We start from the raw sequence: 21520 nt of genomic DNA on the forward strand, positions 1-21520 counted from the left end.
CACATGTAAGGGAGATTGTGGGGCACTTTTCTTTCTGTTCCTGTCACTTTACATATAATGAACTCCCATTCCATCCATGGTGTTGGAAATGGCAAGAATTCAGTTTTTATGATAGAGTAGCATTCCATTGTATTGTTACCTACTCATCAATTGGTGGACATAGATAGTTTATGTATCTTGGCTATTTTAAGTAGCACTGCACTAAACTTGGTAGTGCAGATGTCTCAGAGTGATATCATTTCACTAGGATATGTATACCCAGTAGTACAATTGCTGGATCGCATAGCAGTTCTAATATAAGCTTTTTAAGTTGGTTGCTTTACTCTGCTGTTGGATTTCTTCGCCACGGGGGAGCTCCTAGTTTCATGAAATCCAACTTATCTCTTTTGTCTCTACTTACTTTGCTTGAGGGATCTGACTCCATGTATGGAAAGGTCTCCTCTACTTTTTATTCCTGCAGTTTAAAACTTTTGGGTCTTACATTTAGGATTTAATTCATTTTGGCTTGATTTTTGTGTATAGAGGGGGATGCAAGGGTGTCCTAGTTTCATTCTTCTGTGACTGGATGTCTACTTTCCCCAACCATTTATTGGCAGGACTTTCATGTTGCTATGTGTGTTCTTAGTGCCATCCTAAAAAGTCACCTGAATGTAGATGCATGAGTTTATTTTTATGGTCTGTGTCTGTTTTTAAGCAAATATATACTTGTAATAGATTCGTAGCTTTGTAATACATTTGAAAGTCAGATAGTAAAATGTTTATTACATCACTCTTTTTATTCAAGATTGTTTTGACTATTCAGATTTTCTGTGATACCACATAATTTTTGTAGTATTTTTAATGTTTTGAATAATTATATGTATTTGAATGTATTTGTATTTGAATTTTAATAGTGTTGGCATATTTAATACTTCTGATCCATGAACCTGGAATGTCTTTCCATTTCTGTATGTTCTCTAAGCTTCTTTCACGAGCTTTTTTAAAAGCTATTATTGCATCTATTTGGTAAAATTAATTTTTTTATTAATTGCTAGAGGACTTTTTGTAGCTATTGGAAATTGGCTTGATTTTTTTTTAAATTCAGTGTCCTTTGGTGCATGGCAACACTACTAACACTTTTTAAATGTTATTAATTTTAAAGAGTTACAGAGAGAGAGAGAGAAAGAGAGAGAGAGAAGGAAAGGCGAGACAGAGACATTCAATCTGTTGATTCACCTCTTAAATGGCTACGATGACCAGGGCTGAACAGACAAAGCCAGCAGCAGGAGTTTCATCCAGGCTACACAGGTAGCTGGAGCTTAGCACTTGGGCCATCCTCTGCTGCTTTATCCAGGCCACTCACCAGGGAGCTGCATCGTAAACTGAGTTGTTGGATTATGAACTGGTGCCCATATGGGATGCGAACACACAGGCAGCGACTTTACCCATTCTGCTACAATTCCAGCCCCAACACAACAATTTGTATGCGTTGACTTTGTAGTTTGCAACTTTGATGGATTTATATGTCAATATTAATAGTTTTTGTTTGTTTTGGTGAAGTCATTCACAATAAAGAATCCATTTCACGGGTAAGCAAGACATTCTATTAACTATGGCAAGTGTCTTAAAGTTCTGTATGTAAGAAACATAGAAATTGGGAGATATCTACTTTTGAAATGTCCTGTCTAGCTGACCTGGTTGACATATTACAGTTCCGTGTCATGTTGTTAAGTGTAAATTATCTTATTAGACTTGTGAGCTTATTTTATTTTACCTACATTTTTTCCAGGATGGCGTGGGGGTAGATGAGAAGCTGTCTTTACGGCGGGTAGCTGTGGTGGAAGATTTCTTTGACATTATCTATTCGATGCATGTGGAAACTGGGCCAAATGGAGAGCAAATCCGGAAACATGCTGGGCAAAAGAGAACTTACAAAGCAGTAAGTTTTAAAGAAAGAAAAGAAAAAAACATGCACTTTGAAATGTGGTATTACGTATGCTTGTTTAAATATTCTATCTTATGACTATTTTTATTATATATTCTTTAGGCTATCGTATACTGATAAAACTGGTCTCTGGAATTCTCGTTTTATTTAAATATATATATGTATATATAAAGTGATAGCCAAAAACTTAAAAATGGGATGATACATTTGAATTATATATTCAGTATATGATAATATATGCATTATGAACTGGAAGAATTAGAATTCTGTACTACTGCTATCTCAGCATTTCTTACATTTCAAATCAAAGTAATATGTTTAGATATTTTATATTTTACATTTGTGGTGATATATATAAGAAAATGTTATGTATTTTTGTTATGTCACTTTGTATTGAATGCATTTATGTTAAAGGCTATATAATTCTTAATTTTCCAGAATAGATATTAAAATGTTATATTTATACCTTTAATGCCCTTGAACATTTTAAAATGGAAATATATAATAAATTTATTGTAAATTATATTAAAAGCAGATTTAATTTCTGATAGATATTTAAATATATATTGTCAAAGGACTATATATTATTTCTAAGTTTCAAATTATACCTACAGCTTGATATAGATACTCTTTTTGTTTACTTAAAAACTTTATGAAATCATAGTATAGATATTTTGTATTTTCTAGGAAAATTCAGGAATAAATTATTCTTTTCGAATATGAACAAAATGTACATCAGAAGTACTTTATCAACAACCGATAATATCCTTTTTTAGATTCTTACTGAATTTTGCTTTTGGCTACCTTGATCTTAATTGTTTTCAGCTCTATTGATACAAAATATCAGTCTGGATCCATTTTTTTTTCAGATACAGAAAAATGTGTGAAATGCTCAAAGTTTCAAATACAGGTACATATGTTTGAAAATTAGCTACTGAGCATAAGAAATAGCTTCTTTTCCATAACTATTTTTTGCTATATTGCCAGGTTCATATTGAATCTTTGTAGTTGCATAATAACCCCTAATACATGTCGTATTTATCCTTCCTTCTCTATGGTTTTGTTTCTTGGCTGTTTCCAAATTGCATGGTTTGTGGGCAGGCACTATTGTAAGTTTCCTTACATAATTCTGCCACATAAACTTTCTTTTGACTTAAACATTCCTGGAGACATTCTTGTCATGACTAATGATGACTTTGCTCTGGAGATACTGTTCTGTAGACTAATATATTACTGAACATACTACTTTGTCTCCCACGCCGGGGTTGAACCTCTGGACAGTAATAAGGGAAAAATACGTTGATCTACTAATATCACTAACTGTGTACTCTTATGATAATGAATTTTCATGCAATAGCTACCTGAGCTTGACAGGACTTTGTAAGGTAGGAATACCTAAGTTCAATTATGTGAAATGAAAAACAAACAAAACCTGGAAGCAAAGCAAACAAAAATCAGGTGGCTTCACTGTCCATAGTATTGTGTCAGTCAATTCTGTGTAGGTGCCAAAAGCAATGAAAAACAATTCAGAGTTGGAAATGCATTTATCAGAGATCTTTATTCAAGCGAAAACTAGAGTCAATGACATAGACTCAAATATCCCAGTTTGTGTTTTTGCAAGTGAAAAATACAGCAATTGACCCATTGCCATTATGCATATTTAATGTTTGCAATAAATTAATAAACATGTTTCCTATGTTTATGATTTTGTATTGGCATTGTGAGAGAATTTCTGGATTTTTAGATTGCACTTTAACGGCATAGCAGAATCTAAAACATCATCCCATCCCTTTTGAAAATGTCCCGTTTGTAGATTCTACTCAAATTTATTTTTTTTTCCACTAAAGTCTTACCACTTTTTCCTGATGTCCTGAAAATTCTTTGTCCTGCTGCCCTCTAGTATCTCCCAATTGAATCCTAATTAGGAAACATTTCCATTTTATGAAGTAATAATTCATTGTAGATTTTTTTTAAAGTGCTGCAATGCCAGTAAGGTTGTGCACATGACTCTACAATGAATTTAATAACGTTAAAGATGAATATAAATGTTCATTTAATGGGGCATAAAACTAAAATGCAATTTGAAATGCAATGGTTTAATGCTATTAGAGCCATAGCTTGTTGGGCCAAAGTTTAGTTCTCAGTAGAAAGGCTAGGATTATAGGAATAACTAGCTACCTATTGTAATTATAATGGTTCCCTTTAAGTTTAAGATATTTTTCGTCTAACACATTAGTTCAAAGAACATGCATGATTATATTTATTGACCTTCTTTTTCTCTCCTTTCTTCCATGGCCAAGAAACCATACTTGTACAACTAATCATTAAAACGTATCATATTGTCTTAACAATATTATCTGTAGATTTAGTAGTCATTTTATTTACTTTGCCTTTTTTTGCCAATATTCTATGTTTTCACTCTGCAGGAATTGGTGGTCCTTTAATATGGGATTAACTTTTGAATGCTATTTGATTTTACCTATCTGCAGTATATCATTCCTTGAAATATCTAGGCATTATATAGCTTAAATTTTATTGTATTTTGACTGGACTAAAGATAAAAATGAAGGTATACTACTATTTAACGGTTCTTGAAAATCCACATAAAATGACACATTTTAGGAATATGTAAAGGCGATCATAATTTATGGAATCATTATTACATTTAACATCTTTAAGGTTTTTTTACTGCATTTATATCTTAAGTATATATTAGTACATACATATACATATATACATATATAGACATATGAGTGTATGTATGTATATTATATATACTGTTACTGGTGCATTGACTGTTTCTCCTTGATTACAGTCAACTCTTGTTTATACTAGCAGCATGGAGAAGGGGTGTGGACAATTAATTTATCACTTATATCTCAACTGGAAGTATATTTTTGTATTGTACATTGAACACGGGTATGTTTAGCAAGTTGGAAAGTCATTTCAGAACCAGTGATACAACATTATAAAAATAATTCAGGATGTTGTCGGGTCCTCTTTCCTTACCGCTTCTCAGCTTCTCAGCTTTGGCACAACTCCACCTTCAGTGGCTAGAATGCTGTCTTCTGGTTGTTTTTTATTACTGATTTTTCATGACAATCTAAATAAAACTGTCATATATATATGTATATATATATATATATGAATCAGAGTCAAAGGGCTAAGTTTCCAAAGTTCTTTCTTGCTTCATGTAAAGTAAGCGTCTCCGGGGGGAGGGGGCAAAGTCAGCATCAGCACCCTGGAGAGCAGCCTGCACCTGCATGTGCACATCACACACACACAACTTGGAGTTTGATATTGTAAAGTGACATGGATTACTCATATACAGAGCTCTCAGTAATTACGTTCATTGAATTTAAAGTCGAGAACATATGCTAGAGCTGAAAGAAAACAGGCTGGACGCCAAACAACTACAGCTTCAGACTTCAAATCTAGTACTCATTTCCTATCTGTTCCACTTTGGGCAAATTATTCCCTCTTTTTTTTTTTCAGACAGGATTATGATACAAGGAATGATCAAATGAATGAGCTAAGATAAGTCAAGAATTTGTCGAATGGTAGACTTGTGCTCGATGTTATTTTTCTTTTCTCTGATCACTACTGGAGTTCCAGATAGACGGACTAGCAGGACGTTAGAATAGATCTGTCAGAGAGATCAAAGCTAAACTTCCAAGTGAAGTTTATGAGAACTGTATTATCATTTCATGTGCTTTTCCAAAGTTTGATATATTTCAAAACAGGTTCAAAAATGTTATTGTCATTACTAAAAAATATTAATTAAATTATATTTTTAGAGAAGTGTCAGTTTAATTATCTAAATAATGTTTAAGGTCCCTCTTTTTTAAAACAAAATTTATTTTATCTTTATTGGTAAGTTAGATATACACAGAGGAGGATAGACAGTGAGGAAGATCTTTGGTCTGAAGCTAGGAGTCTGGAGGCTCTTCCAGGTCTCCCATCAGGTATAGGGTTCTAAAGCTTTGGGCCATCCTCAACTGCTTTCCCAGGTCGCAAGCAGGGAGCTGGATGGGAAGCAGGGACACAGGGATAAGTTCTGGCGCCCATATGGGATCCCGGTGCATGCAAGGTGAGGACTTTAGCCACAGAGCTATCACGTCAGGCCCAAGAATATATTCTAATAGTGTTCTGTAGTCCCACTCTGAAAACGAATAAGGAAAAGTTCTTATGGTATCATACCTGTAACTTTGAGATCTTGGGTAGATTTTTGGCATTCCATATTGGTACCTGGATTTGAGTCTAGAGTGAATCTTGAATGCCAGCTTCGTTCTAATGCACACCTTGGGAGACAGCGGTTAAAGGCTCAAACAGTTGGGTCCCTGACATGCATGTGGGAGACCCAGATAGGTAACCAGGCCCTTGGTTTCAGCCCAGCCCCGCCTGGTCATAGCTGTTAAGAGAAATAAGAAAGTGACCAACCAAGGGATGATCTTTCTGTATGTATCAGATACTCAGATTTCATCATTTTACCTTTGCTGTTTTTATAAGTATAAACAAGCTTAACATCTCTACTGCTACCTAGGACATTTTAACTTGCACCCATCACTGCTAGTTTGTTTTGTAAAAATTCCATAATTCTTCTCAATTTATAATGAGACTATAGAACCAAATTCACAGCCATTGTGTTGTGAAAATATAGTGTGAAACTAAAATTCACAAGTTCCAAAGTATTTAACCTCTTTTGGGCTTAGGCCACAGTTTACTTAGAGCTAAAATCTGCAGGCTATATTACAATTTCTTCAAAATCTGAAGGAATGGTAACAATGCAATAGCATGTGTAGAACCAAATGTTCTTCATGGGGATAAAATGGAAATAGTAAACACATTGAGCAAACTAATTGGCATAAGAAAAGTTCGAATATAGGGCCTATATTCTCTCTTATAAAAGTAGACTGATAGGATAAGCATGAGTAAGGTATGAGATTTGTGTTTCAACTCAGGATAATTAATCTCTCAATTGCCTTCCTGTTAGTATTATTTTAAAAATAGTAACCGTTGGGGTGGGCATTGTGGCACAGAATGCTAAGCTTCTGCTTGTGATGCCAACACACCATGCTGCTGCCTCTGTTGTCCTGGTTGTTATGCTCTCTATCCAACTTCCTGCTCGTGTGCCGGGGGAGACAGCACAAGATGGCTGAGGGCTAGGAGACTGGCCACCATGTTGGAGACGAGGGTAGGGGTTCTTGACTCGTGACTTCGGTGTGGTCCAGACCTGAATGCTGCAGACATCTGGGGGAGAATCAGGGGTTGGGATATCCCTCCATTTGCCTCTTCCACTCGAATACTCTGCCTTTAACCAACCAATTAATAGTACAGAAGAAGGGGCATATAATAACTAAATAATACCAAGTTTACCAACCAGCTTTACCAACTTGCTTTTGGTTACTAGCCATTTTGCAATAATCTACCCAGATGATGATCAGACAGTTCCTCATATTAGAAGGTGCTTTGGAATAGCAGTATAGAAGATGTGGCCGTACTTCCATTGTACTCACTGTTGATGTGAGTATGAGTATGCTGTAGATTGCATGTGTTTAATTCTTGCTTTTCTTCTGCACACTTATGATGAGCATAACTGACATGAGCTTCCATATTGCCTGACTTGGAGTCGAGAGTCTGAGAAAGAATTTGACGGAGAATTTGGTGTGCCTTACAGTATCGACATGGAAGGTTATCTGTGTATTTCTGTGAATCATGCCAAGATGGCAGGCCCCACCTTCACCCCAGTGTTTCCTGGCCCTGTCACAGTGCCTCCCGTTTTACAAGTACAATTTAATCTATTTGGATCTATCCCTTCACTCCACTATATTTCTACAAGAAATTAAAGTGACTTTGGACAAGAGAAGTTAGGGAATAAATTACGTTGTCAGTAGTCATTGACATTGTATGTGATCTGTAAAAAAAATCTTTTTATGTGATCATAAAAAAATTGTTTCTGTCTCTGACCTGTAGTTGAGTGAAAGGGTGATGTAACATCTGTGTGAGACATGGCGTTAACACATCTACTGACCTCATGAGCATTGGTTCTGCAGGTGTTTTTGCATGGGTCCTTATGGGGCATTGTGCTTAACAGCCTTTGGCACATGTTCCATAGCTAGAAATGGAGAACTAGAGAGGTCATCCAGCTGAGCTTGAGAAGTCTAACAACCTCCCTTGAAAATCCTTATCTGCTAAGGAGGGGGGTATTAGTCTCTTGGCAAATATTTTTAAAAGGTGAAAGAGTATTGGGCCCGGTGGCATGGCCTAGCGGCTAAAGTCCTCGCCTTGAAAGCCCCGGGATCCCATATGGGCGCCAGTTCTAATCCCGGCAGCTCCACTTCCCATCCAGCTCCCTGCTTGTGGCCTGGGAAAGCAGTCGAGGATGGCCCAAAGCTTTGGGACCCTGCACCCTTGTGAGAGGCCTGGAGGAGGTTCCAGACTCCTGGCTTCGGATCAGCGCACACCGGCCGTTGCGCTCACTTGGGGAGTGAATCATGGGATGGAAGATCTTCCTCTCTGTCTCTCCTCTGTATATATCCACCTTTCCAATAAAAATAATAAATCTTTTTAAAAAAGGTGAAAGAGTATTATTTTTAAGTAAATGGGAAGTATTCAGTTAAAAACTATAAAATTGAATATATTTCCCAGGATAGGCATGATTCACAATTAGAGTATCAAAATGCAGGGAGCCTGTGTGCTTTCCTGTGGTGGATTCAGTGACAGGTCAGGTGGTTCGTGAAGTCAAGGGATGAGGGGGGAATAATTAGCCATGGCTTAGGCCTTGGTTTTATGTCTGTAAGCTACCTTCTTTGATCTAATGTAAAAGGAAAATCAAAACAAAATAATATGATAAACAAATGTAGACCTTTTTGGTTTTTATTCAGTTGACATTGTTATTGTTTTATTCTAACTAGAGCTCTACCTGAACAACTGTCCTGGAAGTCCAGCAAAGAGAAGAAAAACACTTCAGTTGAAGTCATCTAAATGCAATTTCTTTGGAAGATCTTTTCCAGTATTGAGCCCATTAACAATAACAGTGTCATTTAATAAATCGGTTATGCAGGAATACATTCTTAAAGACTTAACTATTTGAAAGACAGGGTTTCGCAGAGTCACAAGGAGACCTCTTCCTTTCACTGGTTAACTCTCCAGGTGATTCCAGTGGCCAGAGCTGGGCTGGCACGCAGCTGGGAGCCTGGAGCTTCTTCCAAGTCTCCTGTGTGGGTGCAGAATCCCATGGCCTTGGGCCAAACTCTGCTGCCTTCCCAGGCAGAGTAGTATGGAGCTGGGCCAGAAGTGGAGTAGGTTGAACTCAAACCACACCATATGGGATGCTGGAGCAGCAGAGAGCGGCTTTACCAGCTACAACATAATGCTGCCCCCCCCCCTTTGCAAATTTTAAAAAGATTTATTTATTTTTATTGGAAAGTCAGATACAGAGAGGAGAGACAGAGAGGAAGAACTTCCATCCCATGATTCACTCCCTAAGTGGCTGCAATGGCTGGAGCTGAGCCAATCCGAAGCCAGGTGCCTGGAGCCTCTTCCAGGTCTCCCATCAGGTGCAGGGTCCCAAGGCTTTGGGCTGTGCTTGACTGCCTTCCCAGGTCACAAGCAGGGAGCTGGATGGGAAGCAGGGCCACCAAGACATGAAGCGGTGCTCATATGGGATCCTGATACAAATAAGGTGAGGACTTTAACCCCTAGGCTACTGTGCTAGGACTCTCAAAAGTCCAATTTTAAGGATAATGTACTATATACTTTAAAAAAAAAGTTAAAATGTATTTGAAAAGCAACGAATGAGAAAGAGAGACTTTGCAATCTGCCATCTACTGATTCACTCCCCGAATGCCGCCAACACCCCCGGGCTGGCCGATGCTGAAGCCAGGAGCCCAGCCTGAATCTCACATGGGTGGCAGGGGTCATGCCTGATGCTTTCCCAGGAACATCAGCACAGAGCTGGATGCAAAGTGGGGCAGCTGGGACTGAAAGCAGTGTTCATAGGACATGCTGGAAACACAGACATCAGGTTAGTTTTCTGCAGAGGTCCCAGAGTGAATGTGTAACTGGTTCATCTTGAAGAGCTTATTGATTCAAAGTGCTGTTTGACTGCAAATATTACAAATAATATTGTAAAGGATTTTTGTTTTTGGTTTGGGTTTGCTTTAATTTTATGGCTGGAATAGGTTTTTGTTTTAGAATAATATGGTCCCTGAAGGTAGGGGCACAGGACTGTCTTAACCACAGATTAACAGAACATCTCACTGTAGTTAACATCCACTCACTGTAGTTGTAACTATCTTTGTGAAGCCTCCGCCTTTTTGATACAAACTGAACAGTTAAAAAACGTGACTCTAATGAGTAAATATTAAGCAACTTCTAGACTGCTGTTCCTGACTGTAATCACTGCATTTCATGACTCAGTGTTTGCAGTGACCAGCCCTCATGGATACAAGTCATTTGGGTGCTCCATGTAAGGGTAGAATCATTAACACAGGTGCTTTCCATTTGCATTTTAGGAAACATTTTGATCCTTCACTAAATAAGGTTCATTGTTTGAGAAAGAATAGAAACACATTACTTACTTTTACACACATTGGTTTATCTCTGTTACACACACACACGCACACTCAGCACACCCCATGGAACCACAAATCCACACAGGTGACTTCTAAATACTGAAAAATAGGTGTTTATTGATGTAGATGTATTACATATAGTGTTAAAACCACTGTTTTTGGATAACTAAAAAAAAGTGACTATTAATCAAGCTGTTACAACAAATGTGCACAGCATCTCAAATGGAAAAGACTAACAGAAATCCTGTGGTGCAGCAATTAAAGTTATTAAATAGAAATATTACAACAGAAGAGCAGTGGACTGCCATTCATCAGTAATGATTTATTCCTCATATAGTGTAGTCATCACAGATAGATAATACACATGGTTTATATTCAGAAATTCTCCTCCTATTAGTGTAGACAATCAGAAGATGTAAGAGCTCACATACGGACATGTTTATCATTACGCAGTGTCACATTCCTGTCATCAGCTATCTTCTTCTTAAACAATCATGGTCCAGTGAATTTTGTTTGAAAGAGAATTAACCTTTTGGGGAAACTTCCTTAACGCCTGCATTGGAACAGTAAATTGCTACTCCAGTGCACCCTAGTGGTGAGAGTGAGATAATGCAGCGTGATTTGTTTGTATTGATTTTATTTTTTTTTAAAGATTTATTCATTTTATTACAGCCAGATATACACAGAGGAGGAGAGACAGAGAGGAAGATCTTCAGTCCGATGATTCACTCCCCAACGGGCCGGTGTGCGCTGATCCGAAGCCGGGAACCTGGAACCTCTTGCGGGCCTCCCACAAGGGTGCAGTGTCCCAATGCATTGGGCCGTCCTTGACTGCTTTCCCAGGCCACAAGCAGGGAGCTGGATGGGAAATGGAGCTGCCGGGATTAGAACCGGCGCCCATATGGGATCCCAGGGCTTTCAAGGCGAGGACTTTAGCAGCTAGGCCACGCCGCTGGGCCCGTTTGTATTGATTTTTATTTGATTTTTCATTCGCTGGTTCATTTCCAAAATGCCCACAACAGTTAGGGAGGAGACATCTCGAGACAGGAACTCAGATCTCATCCAGGATCTCCCCATTGGGAGGCAGGAACCTAGGTCCTTGAGCTGTCACTTGCTTTCTCCTAGGCTGGGATGAGAAACCAGAGCCAGAAATCAAACCCCAGCACACTGATGGGCAATGTAGATTTCCTGACCCACATTTTAATTGCTAGGCCAAAACTCTGACCTGGAAGGTGTTTTTGTTTTTGCTTTATTTTTCAATATTTGGAGTTGTCTTTTAAGTAACATGTTATAAACTGATACTTTCCTATTAAATAGGAAATAAAGAGTCTACTCAATTGTGCTAAGTTTGCTCCCCAATAACTATGGGGAACACCTTTCTCTAACTTGATTCATGCCTTTTCAAGAGTTGAGAACACCATTCTCCAGCTTTTTAAGCAGCTGTCTTAGTGGCTTCTTGATGAATAAAAGGCAGGAGTATGTTATCTGTGTTATGATGTGTTCAACTGGTCTACTCACCATTTTTCCCTCCACCCTCAACATCCCAGGAATGACCTCTCACAGTCAGTGCACACCACAGCTATATTTGAGGATGGGCTGTGCGCATTGGCCGGGGTAATAAGCAAAGAGGTGACTCCTCAAAGAAACAGCCAAGTGGCCTCACTGCCTCTTTTGCAAGTTTAAATTTTGGGCCAAGAAATCTCGTATTTTTGTCATGTGTAACCTTCAGTTAGTTGTATAATTATTTTTACAGTGTAAAGGAATCGTTCCTCCATGGGGCACTATAGGCATTTTGATCAGAAAGTGGCATTGAGCCAGCAAGTGCTAAGACCTAGCAACACGACCCCCGGTACTGTGACCTGCAAATTCCATTCCTGCTGTCTGTTTCCACATGTGGCCTAGAAGGCACAGCAACCCACCCCCATCCTGAAGCCCTCCACCATCCCGATGCCAGGTGAGACATTTCCTAAGGAAAACTGCCTTGAAAAGTCTTTACTTGATATCTTAAACATCTTTCTCATTTGCCAACTGTTGAACAAGCCAAGACTTCAATGAGTTCTGCATCTGAGGCCCTTCTTTATCAGATCATGCATAGTCTGCATAAATATAGAAGTTGCGCAACTTACTAGAGTTTCTAGCAGAGTGGAATCCAAACTTTTCTATTTTCTCCCAGTCCTCTTAGATGGCAAATTTTTACCTGCCTTGAGTGGCTGCAGCAACTGTACTATTCGCTATTTATTCCCAAAGAATTGCTGTTTTCCTACTGACCAACAGTGTATGAGAAAAGTAAATCCGTTGCAGTAGGAGCTTGACTGTGCCCATGACCCTGGAGCAGAATGATGGGATTTTACATACTCTCTTCTAAGCCCAGAAACAGAATTGTGTTACATTATGCATACTTACCAGGAGAGGTCAAAAGGAAGCAGGCATTCCTCAAGCAGAAAATAATTCTATAAACTGGATTTGCTGAATCATCTTAATTTCATGCAATACTTAGAGATTTCTTTTCCCTTAATTTTAGGAAATTAATGAAAAGACTCGCTTTCAGTGTTCATCTGCTCTGTTTCCCATCTACTGTTAGAATTCTCTGTTAGGACAATCTGTTCCTTCACAGGCAAATGTTCTATCATAAGAAATAATAAAAATAGCACTCACAAGTTAAGGAATACATTGGCAGAATATTTATCTCTATTTTTGATGCTATTACATTTCTTCAATTGGTGAGTATTTTAATTACAGTGAGATGAAATTCCCAAATTAATGTTCATCGTCACAAAAAAGAGACAACAGAAATCTTTCCTCAAAGTCAATAAACTTCAAGTATAATTACTGAAAGAGAAGCTGTTTCCAATAAACATTAATTATATTTATACCACGTTTTGTCTCCTGTTTGTCTATACCCCGGTTGCTAAGTTTGGTTGATGTGGCACTAAACCCATCAGATGACGTCCTGGATGTTTCTGTTCCTGCATGGTTTCCTCCTCTCGTGTCTTTAGAGTGAATTTCTGTGCCTGGGTGCACGCGGAGTCCCTGCCTTTGGCCCAGCACATGTTGCGTGTCCCTTTCCCTGGAGGATACTGTCTTCTTGTGCCTGTACTACTTTTACTTTTCATTTCTCTCTCTCTCTCTTTCATCTCTCTCTATTTGCCTCAAATCTTCAAATTGCCTGTAGCTGTCTGAAAAAATTGACCTAAACTATCTAAAAATATTCCTGCCTGCTTTAGATTGCTTTTGGATCTTCCAACTTTTATTTTAAATTTGACCGCATACCCTGTTTTCTGAAAACTGCACAAGACTCTTTGGATAGACAGCATTTGTACCGGTGGAAAATAGTATCTGTTCCAGCAAATGTTGTCCCGCTTTTGGCACCTTTCCAGGTCAATTTTATAGACTGTGATCACTTTAAATAATGAAATAGAGAAAAGATAAATAGAAATAAGTGGTTAGTCTTATTTTATGACTATGTATATATTCTAGCTTATGATATAAGATATATTGATGCCTATGCTGTTGGTCTGAAGAGCTGGAAAGTGTTGCTTTACATGGATCCCATTACATATTGCCCGTTATCTGTCCAGCAATCACTTCTGTTTATCTTCTGCTCTCATTTCTCTTTGTATTTCCTTGTATTTTCCTGACCTAACAAGTTGGTTCAAATGTAAGTTATCTTCAGACATACCTCTCCAATGTCATTCATGTTAGATAAATGTGCCCCTTTAAGACTTCCTGATTTAACAAATAAGATGTAAGATACCCAGTTATAGTTCAATGTCAGATAAACAAGAAATTTTTTGTATCTTTTTTAATGCTGATATTGCTAATTTAACACCTTGTATCTCACTGATCAATCTTTACATTATTTTCATTAATATAAAGAACAGATTTCCAACAGTTTATAGATAAATTTCTATGAGTATAATGCTAGTTCTGTTACTTCCTCCCTCCCTCCCTCCTCCTTCCTTTGTTTCCTAAATGCTGTGATAGCATGTTTTTGAGTCATCTTCATCCCATTTAAAAGTCAACTGTAGATATTCCTACTGTACTAGGTCTTCTCTTTCAACTGGGTAGAAAAGGCAAGGGAGACTGATGAGTGGCTGTGAAATTTTTTAAGAGATGATTTGTTTGCAAGGAGAATGATGTGACAGAGAAAGAGAGAGAGAAAGAAAAAAGAGAGCATATCCACTATTCATTCCTTTAGATGGGAACTTGCCTGTCCTTGGGTGTGGAGAGCAAAAATCAGAGGAGAAAGAAGGGGAAAAAATGGATAGTGATGTTAACTGTGCATAGCACCCTGGAGTAATGATACTAGTACCTGCTAGAATACTAGGCATGTCAGCACTATTGTAGGAGTAATGGAAATCTTGTAGCTGGGGCAGTCTTAAGTTTGAGGTTGATGGGTAGATCTAGTAGTATCTGATTATGGTGCTGGAAATATTATTAAGGCATAGGAATTCATTTAACCTTTAGTGGGTGCTAACAAGTAAAGTAAATAAGATGTAGCGCTAATTCTGAGTACTTAGAGTTCTGAAACCAAAAACATCAAAGGCCATAGCGAGCGCAGATTTGACTGTCAGGCCAAAGCATATGACTCTTCACCAACTAGTTCTTGCTATGAGATCCCCTTTTATCTCAGAGTTCTATGGTTTTTCAAATAATGTAGAAGATAATCTAAGAATGACTAGTAGGTGATCAGAATGATTTAATGGATCCAGGTACATTGACTTTTCACAATCAAATCTAACAGCCTCTCAGATTATTTGAGTTCCTGTGTCTTCAATATTTATTTGTTCAATACACACACATGTGGTTGGAAAATGTATTTTATCAAGATTTACTTAACTCTACAAATTATTCCCTCTATAGAAGTGGAGTGATGTGGAGTTCTCATACTTCCTTATGCACATAAATTGATACAAAGAGAGCCTATATAAATTTATGTACAAACAGTTGTCTGGGCATTTCAAATTCATAACTCATTTAGAAAAATATCAAAATCATGGTTATGTTCCAGTTATGGCATCAAGTTCCACTCTGGGCCAAATGTAAACAGTGTTGGAAGCTGCTGCTTTTTTTTTTAATTTTAAGTTATTTAAAATGTTTACAGAAATACAGAAAACAGCCCCAAAACCCTTGTCAAACTGGACATGTTGCCTAGAGCTTAGGGTTATTTTTTTTCTCCAGAGAGGGGTTTCTCGGTACTATGGTGTGCTGTGTCTCAGGAGTCAGCATATATGGGATGTTGGCTAACATTTAGACTTAGCAGCTTTGTTCATTACTATCTAAAATTTGTTAGTTTTTTACCAATAATTCTCCCCTGGCTACCTTATCCAGTTACCAGTGTGAAGGGTGGTTTGTGCAAGAAGCTTGCTCAGATATAGTGAGATTAAGACATTTCACTGGATTATTTCTAAGATTTTTGTAATCCATAATCTTAATGGTGTTATTAAGAGAAAATCTTAGAAGTTTTGTTTCCATAAGTGTTCTGTGTATTGTTTGGCAAAAGCTATGGCTTTCATATTATTGAGATAAAATAAAATTATTATTGCTATTCTCCAAAAACAAAATGTGAGGAAGGTGATTTTAAGCAAATGATCGTGACTATATCAACTTGCTTGTCCTAAAGCTGAGTATCTGAAAGAGTACAACTTATTAAAGCATTAAGTCATTTTGTCAAACTACTAATATTTAGTAAATCAAGTAACCAGTTTTTAGGACAATACTGACTGTAAGAATGGCATGATGTGGAGACTGGCTTTGTGGCCTAGCAGATTATGGCATTGCTGATGGGCACTGGTTTATGGCCTGGCTACTCCACTTGGGATCCATCTTCCTGTTAATGTGCCTGGGAAGTGCTTGGGCCCCTGACACCAACACAGGAGACTTTGATGCAACTCCTGGCTCTTGGCTTCAGCTTGGCCCGCTCCTGGCCTTTGTGGCCATCTGCAGAATGAGCCAACTGATGAAAGATCTCCCCGCTCTTCCCTTTTATTCTGTAACTCAGCCTTTCAAATAAATAAATCTAAAAAAATGATTTTGGGTTAATAAATATTTTAATTAGTTTACTTATTTGTTTTATAACATTGTTAACTCAAGATTCACTAGTTTCGTTGGAATGTCTTCATTTTGAACTCACAAAACTACTTCGAGTCTTAGGCCAAAATTGGCTTTTGTGCCGGTGAATTTTTTTCAGCAATTTGAAGTCTTATTCCTTTAGAAATAGGCAGTTATTTACTTTCCTTTCAAACATTCCATTAAAATAGAGTCCTGTGCATTGAGTTGCTGGCTGGTTAGTACTATGGCATTGGCACAAAGTCATCATTTTATTCATTAGTTCTGCCAGAACAAAACAGATGTCCTGTTAATTTTTTCCAGGTGGGGTTTTGCATTGTCGCTGTAGAGTCTGACATTGTTTCCTGTGGAACTTTGTAACCTGAGACAAGGTACCAAGTGCTTGGGTACTGCTTGTATCAGAAGGGTCACCTCAAACTGGTGAGAGCATTTTATATGTACAAAGAACCTCTCACACTAGGAAGCATTATAAACAGTTTGGAATAATTAACCTGTGCTGTGAGGTTAATATCACAGCTCTTTGTGGGTGAAAGTCTCTATCTTTTCTAAATGCTGATAGCCGGAAGTGGCTACAAAGCACAGTGGTTAAAGAAATAGCTGGGAAACCACATTAGCACAGGTGAATGCTGTTTCCTGTGCAAGATCCCAGCTCTCTCTAAAGCTCAGCTTTCTCATCCGTAAAACAAGTCAATGATTAAAGTCAGTTCATGGGATTATTATGAGGAATACACTTTAAATAAAGAAATTATAAAATCCATGTAAAGTTCTTATTTAGCATAATCCACTTACTATGCATTCAATTAAGAAAAAGCTTCACTACACTTAGGTTATATGGGACGTATTTTCTTCTGTTGTAGACAAAGTCAATATTAATTGGAACGCAGCAAAGAAAAATCTTGATGTTGAAAATCGTCAATTCGGTTTCAGCAACCATTTCCAAAGCAACTCAGTTATTAAAGTGTTTTGATTAGCCTAGTTTTGTTTTGTGTAGTGATTCACTTCTTCATTCTTTCTAACATTATGTCCCTTTATCTATCGTGATCAACTAGGAGAAATAATTTTTGAGTATGAACTTCTGATATTACAAAGTAAATTAAGAAAGCTTATAGAATTAAATGCTGCCAAATTTACAAGATGTGTTTTGCAAGTGAGTTTACATATGGTTGGCTGTTTAAATTCCAACTCTCTTGGGTAACCACTATTTTTATCTTCATTCTGTTGAGAGGAAATTGAGTGGCCCTTGAGAATTTCCAGGGGTTGGCTACATATTCTTAGGGGTTTTAAAAGTAATTTTTTTTTCTTTGGGAAAGGCAGAATATTGTGAAGGTAGAGGCTGTTTGTATCCTCCTTTCTATTACAGTGTTTGTTAGTAAAGTTTCCAGAAATACAGTATCAAGTTTTTTTAACTCATTTTCATGTACTAAAAATGTACAGCAGTGGCAGCAGCAATGGTGCAGAGACAGAGAGAAAAAGGGAGAGACGAAGAGAAAGAGACAGAGAGAGAGAGAGAGAGAGAGAGAGAGAGACTGATTCTTCTGCTCATTAGTTCAGTTCCGCAGTGCTCATAACAGTAAGGGTTGGGCCATGCTGAAGCCAGCAGCCTGAAAACCTGTCTGGGCCTCCAGAGAACTGGCAGGGAACCACATATAAGGGCTGTTACTGCCTTTTTCCTAGGATACATTAGCATAAAGCTAGATCAGAAGCAAAGTAACTGGAACTCAAACTGGCACTGGTATGTGGTATGTGAGTTTCCCAGGCCATGGTTTAACCTATACCACCACAACACCCACCTGAGTCTGCCTTAAAAAAAAAAAAGACAAAGATTGAAGATCAGTAACAATGTCCCTTGTAAAATTTGATCATTGACCTTTCTTCAAGTGGATTAGTTTATCATTAAATTACTTGTGCTATCTTGAGAGAGCCTGATTTCATTATTTAATACATCCAAAGACATTATTTTTATTTAGAATCATAATTATATGTTTCGATAGCAGAAATAACCTCTACTTCTAATTTATGGTAACACTTTGATATATTCTGTATTTCTGAAAAATTCTAGTCATACTGTGTTTACACTGTAGTATCTAAAAGAGTTAAAACCCCCAATACAATAAAAGCACACACCCCTAAAGAAAAAATGTAGTACTTTCATTGAAAGAATTATGTTGTCAAATATATGCAGGTGACTTATGGTTTTTAGGAGATGTGAATCATCATTCATAAGGACTTCCTGTGATATTACTAATTATTTCCCTTTTGGGTTTTCTGACTTTACTTAATCCTATGATTTGATTCCCTTCCCTTTATTGTCTATAAATCTACTAAAAGTTATTCTCTTTTTTGCCATGGACTTTACATAGAATATGTTACAGCTATAATAAGCTATTTAAGATGAAAACAAAATTATATACACATAAAACTTTTTAAGAATGATAATTTTGATTATATAGAAAAAGCTGTAGTCCGAGGCTTAGAGATGGGCCTGTCACTGGGATCCAATGTGAAGTTGCGTGCTCACTCTGTTCTTTTACCTGGCAGAACACATTTCTCATCTTTCTACACGCTGTGCCATATGGGTTTGAGGGAAATTTGGCATGGGAAATCTGGAACTGTCCTTTCTTTCTTCTTGGTTGGGCCTTCTCTTATGTCTGTGTTCCATCCAGGGGCTATAATCTCTTTAGCTGCTCTGAATAGATAATGATGCCTGCATGGTTGTTCAAATTTCTTCAAGTTTCTTCTGTGGGAGACTGGGCAATAGAAATTCCTGCTCCACCATGAGCGTAACACCACACCCGAAAATCCCAGAACTCTTTACATCAGTGGAATCTGGTCAAGAAGAAAGGGTTGATTTCCTACTGCCTCTCCACTATAGGATAAACATTGTTTCTGAAAATGAATTATTGTTTCATATATGAAAAACTTCTTTGGAAGGTCACTCTTTGTGCCCAAGACTATCCCATCGCCTGGAGGCCTCAGTCCATAGGAGGTGGGAAAGGAGAAATTTGAGGGAAATGAAATTACATGGCAGGTCTCGCCATAGAATAGTTCCAAATGCTATTATCCTCTTCTGTAACATAGACTGACATGACAGATACCATGTCAACACCATACAAGAGAGAACTATGTGGTCAAATATTTGCTTGAGCATCTTTTCCAAATTACGAAGCGTGATTTTGTGTTATTTCATGCACACTGGTACACACATACACTCATATAGTTGTGGATATCACATCGAATCATTTTTAATATGAAAATGATAAATGATGAATAGCAATTTCAAGAAAAGTTGATTTGGAGTCCAATGGTATTAGAAAGTGTCATAGATTTGGAATAAGGCAATGATAGATATGTCTAGAAGGGATTTCTACACGAGCACTGTAGCAGGTTTGGAAAGTAGTAGATTTTCCAGGATATCAAGACCTCAGTAGCTGATGCAGTATCTCTCCAATTCTGGCACTCATCTCTCTTTATCTTTATGGTAATTCTCTCTTGTGTAAGCAGAGAAGATTGAATAGAAATCCTTTACGAAAACAAGTGCGATCTTGTCCTAAAATTCTGCTTGTTAGCAGATAGATTGGTCAACCGCATTCATGCCCATGGACTACAGCTCCATGTGTGTTGAAGTGTAAAATACCAGGAAAAAAACATACAATGATAGACTTTTTAAAGTTTTTAATTGTGAAAGGGGTTTTAGAGAGTCTGATGGAAACTAATCCAGAAATAAATGAGAGTATTAGTTCCCTCTGTAAATGTGAGAAAAGAAGGATCAATTCATGTGTGTGTTTGGGGATACTTCAAAAAGTTTGTAGAGGGGAGAGGATTTGGTGTAGCAAGTAAAACACTGCTTGGAATGCTGGCATGCCATATCCGAGTTTGAGTTTGGATTCCACTCCTGACACCAGTAGGGGGACACAGAGGATGGCTTTATACTTGTCTCCCTGTCACCCAAGCTGGAGATCCGGGTTGAGTTTGAAACTCCTGTCTTCAACCATGATTACTGCAGGGATTTTGAGAGTGAAACAACAAATAGAAGACTTTTTTTTTTGTCTGCCTGCCTACCTTTCAAATTAACTAAATGTTTTTTTTTTTAAGCTCGTTGAGATTTAGAATCAAAAACACATTTATTTTGGTATAAAATGCAAGAGTCATAGCAAAGTTTATGCAACCTACTCCTGTGAAAAAATTGTGAAATGAAATTTCTTAAACCAAGATAAAGTCAAGCTTTAATTTTCTTTTGTTGTAAGCTTTGGAAATACACTCGTGTGTGTGTGTGTGTGTGTGTGTGCGCTGAATTGGAGAGAAGAGTTGAGTGATAGAATGAAGGAGAATTTAAATTACACATATATTTATATATATTTTTCAGGAACTAACATTAAGGATTTCAACAAAATATGTTTAGATCAGAACTTTTGCCCCATAACGGGTACATTTAAAGCGGTAATTTTAAAAAATTGCCCATGTTAACTTATAAATTATAATTACATTTAAAGATTAAAGTTTCATATTTCTAATCCTAGTAGAAGGAAATTTTAATTACCTGCAAGTAAGTCATTGATGGCAGATTTTATCCATAGAGTTCTGCCGGAGTCCAGCTCCAGCTGAGTTCAGAGCTCAAGAAGGGTGCGTGAAATAGGCGTAGAAAGAAGAAGAGAGATGGACCACTACAATTCCAAGATCATTGTGGGCAATGCGAGAAATCTGTCTGCTTTATTTATACAGAAACAGTCACGAGCTCTGGCCGAGACTTTTTACATCATGGTGTTGCATCCACTCGACTGCAGAGTGCGGCCCCAAGCAGTACAATTACAAAGTTTTCTTTAGGGGCAGTTTGACATAACTTCAAGGGGGCACAATTTACAATAGCTTGAGAGGTGAGTGAGGAAGGATTCCACATTCCTTGCTTACATCGGCTTGCCAGCCCCCACCTGCTCTCCTCAGGTATGGGTTCTAT

The 21520-nt window shown here is 37.6% G+C and overlaps 1 protein-coding gene across 4 annotated transcripts in view; it reads left to right on the forward strand.

Annotated features, from left to right (window-relative positions):
- Positions 1–21520, forward strand: part of NOL4 (nucleolar protein 4) — a 276838-nt gene that overhangs the window by 62614 nt on the left and 192704 nt on the right. For all 4 annotated transcript variants that reach the window (XM_004579558.3, XM_004579559.2, XM_058676997.1 and 1 more), the window contains one exon: positions 1769–1918. In XM_004579558.3, the coding sequence (XP_004579615.2) occupies positions 1769–1918 (150 nt within the window). The remainder of the gene's footprint in view (positions 1–1768; positions 1919–21520) is intronic.

This window comes from Ochotona princeps, chromosome 18 (genome assembly GCF_030435755.1).
Source record: "Ochotona princeps isolate mOchPri1 chromosome 18, mOchPri1.hap1, whole genome shotgun sequence".
Lineage (NCBI taxonomy): Eukaryota > Metazoa > Chordata > Mammalia > Lagomorpha > Ochotonidae > Ochotona > Ochotona princeps.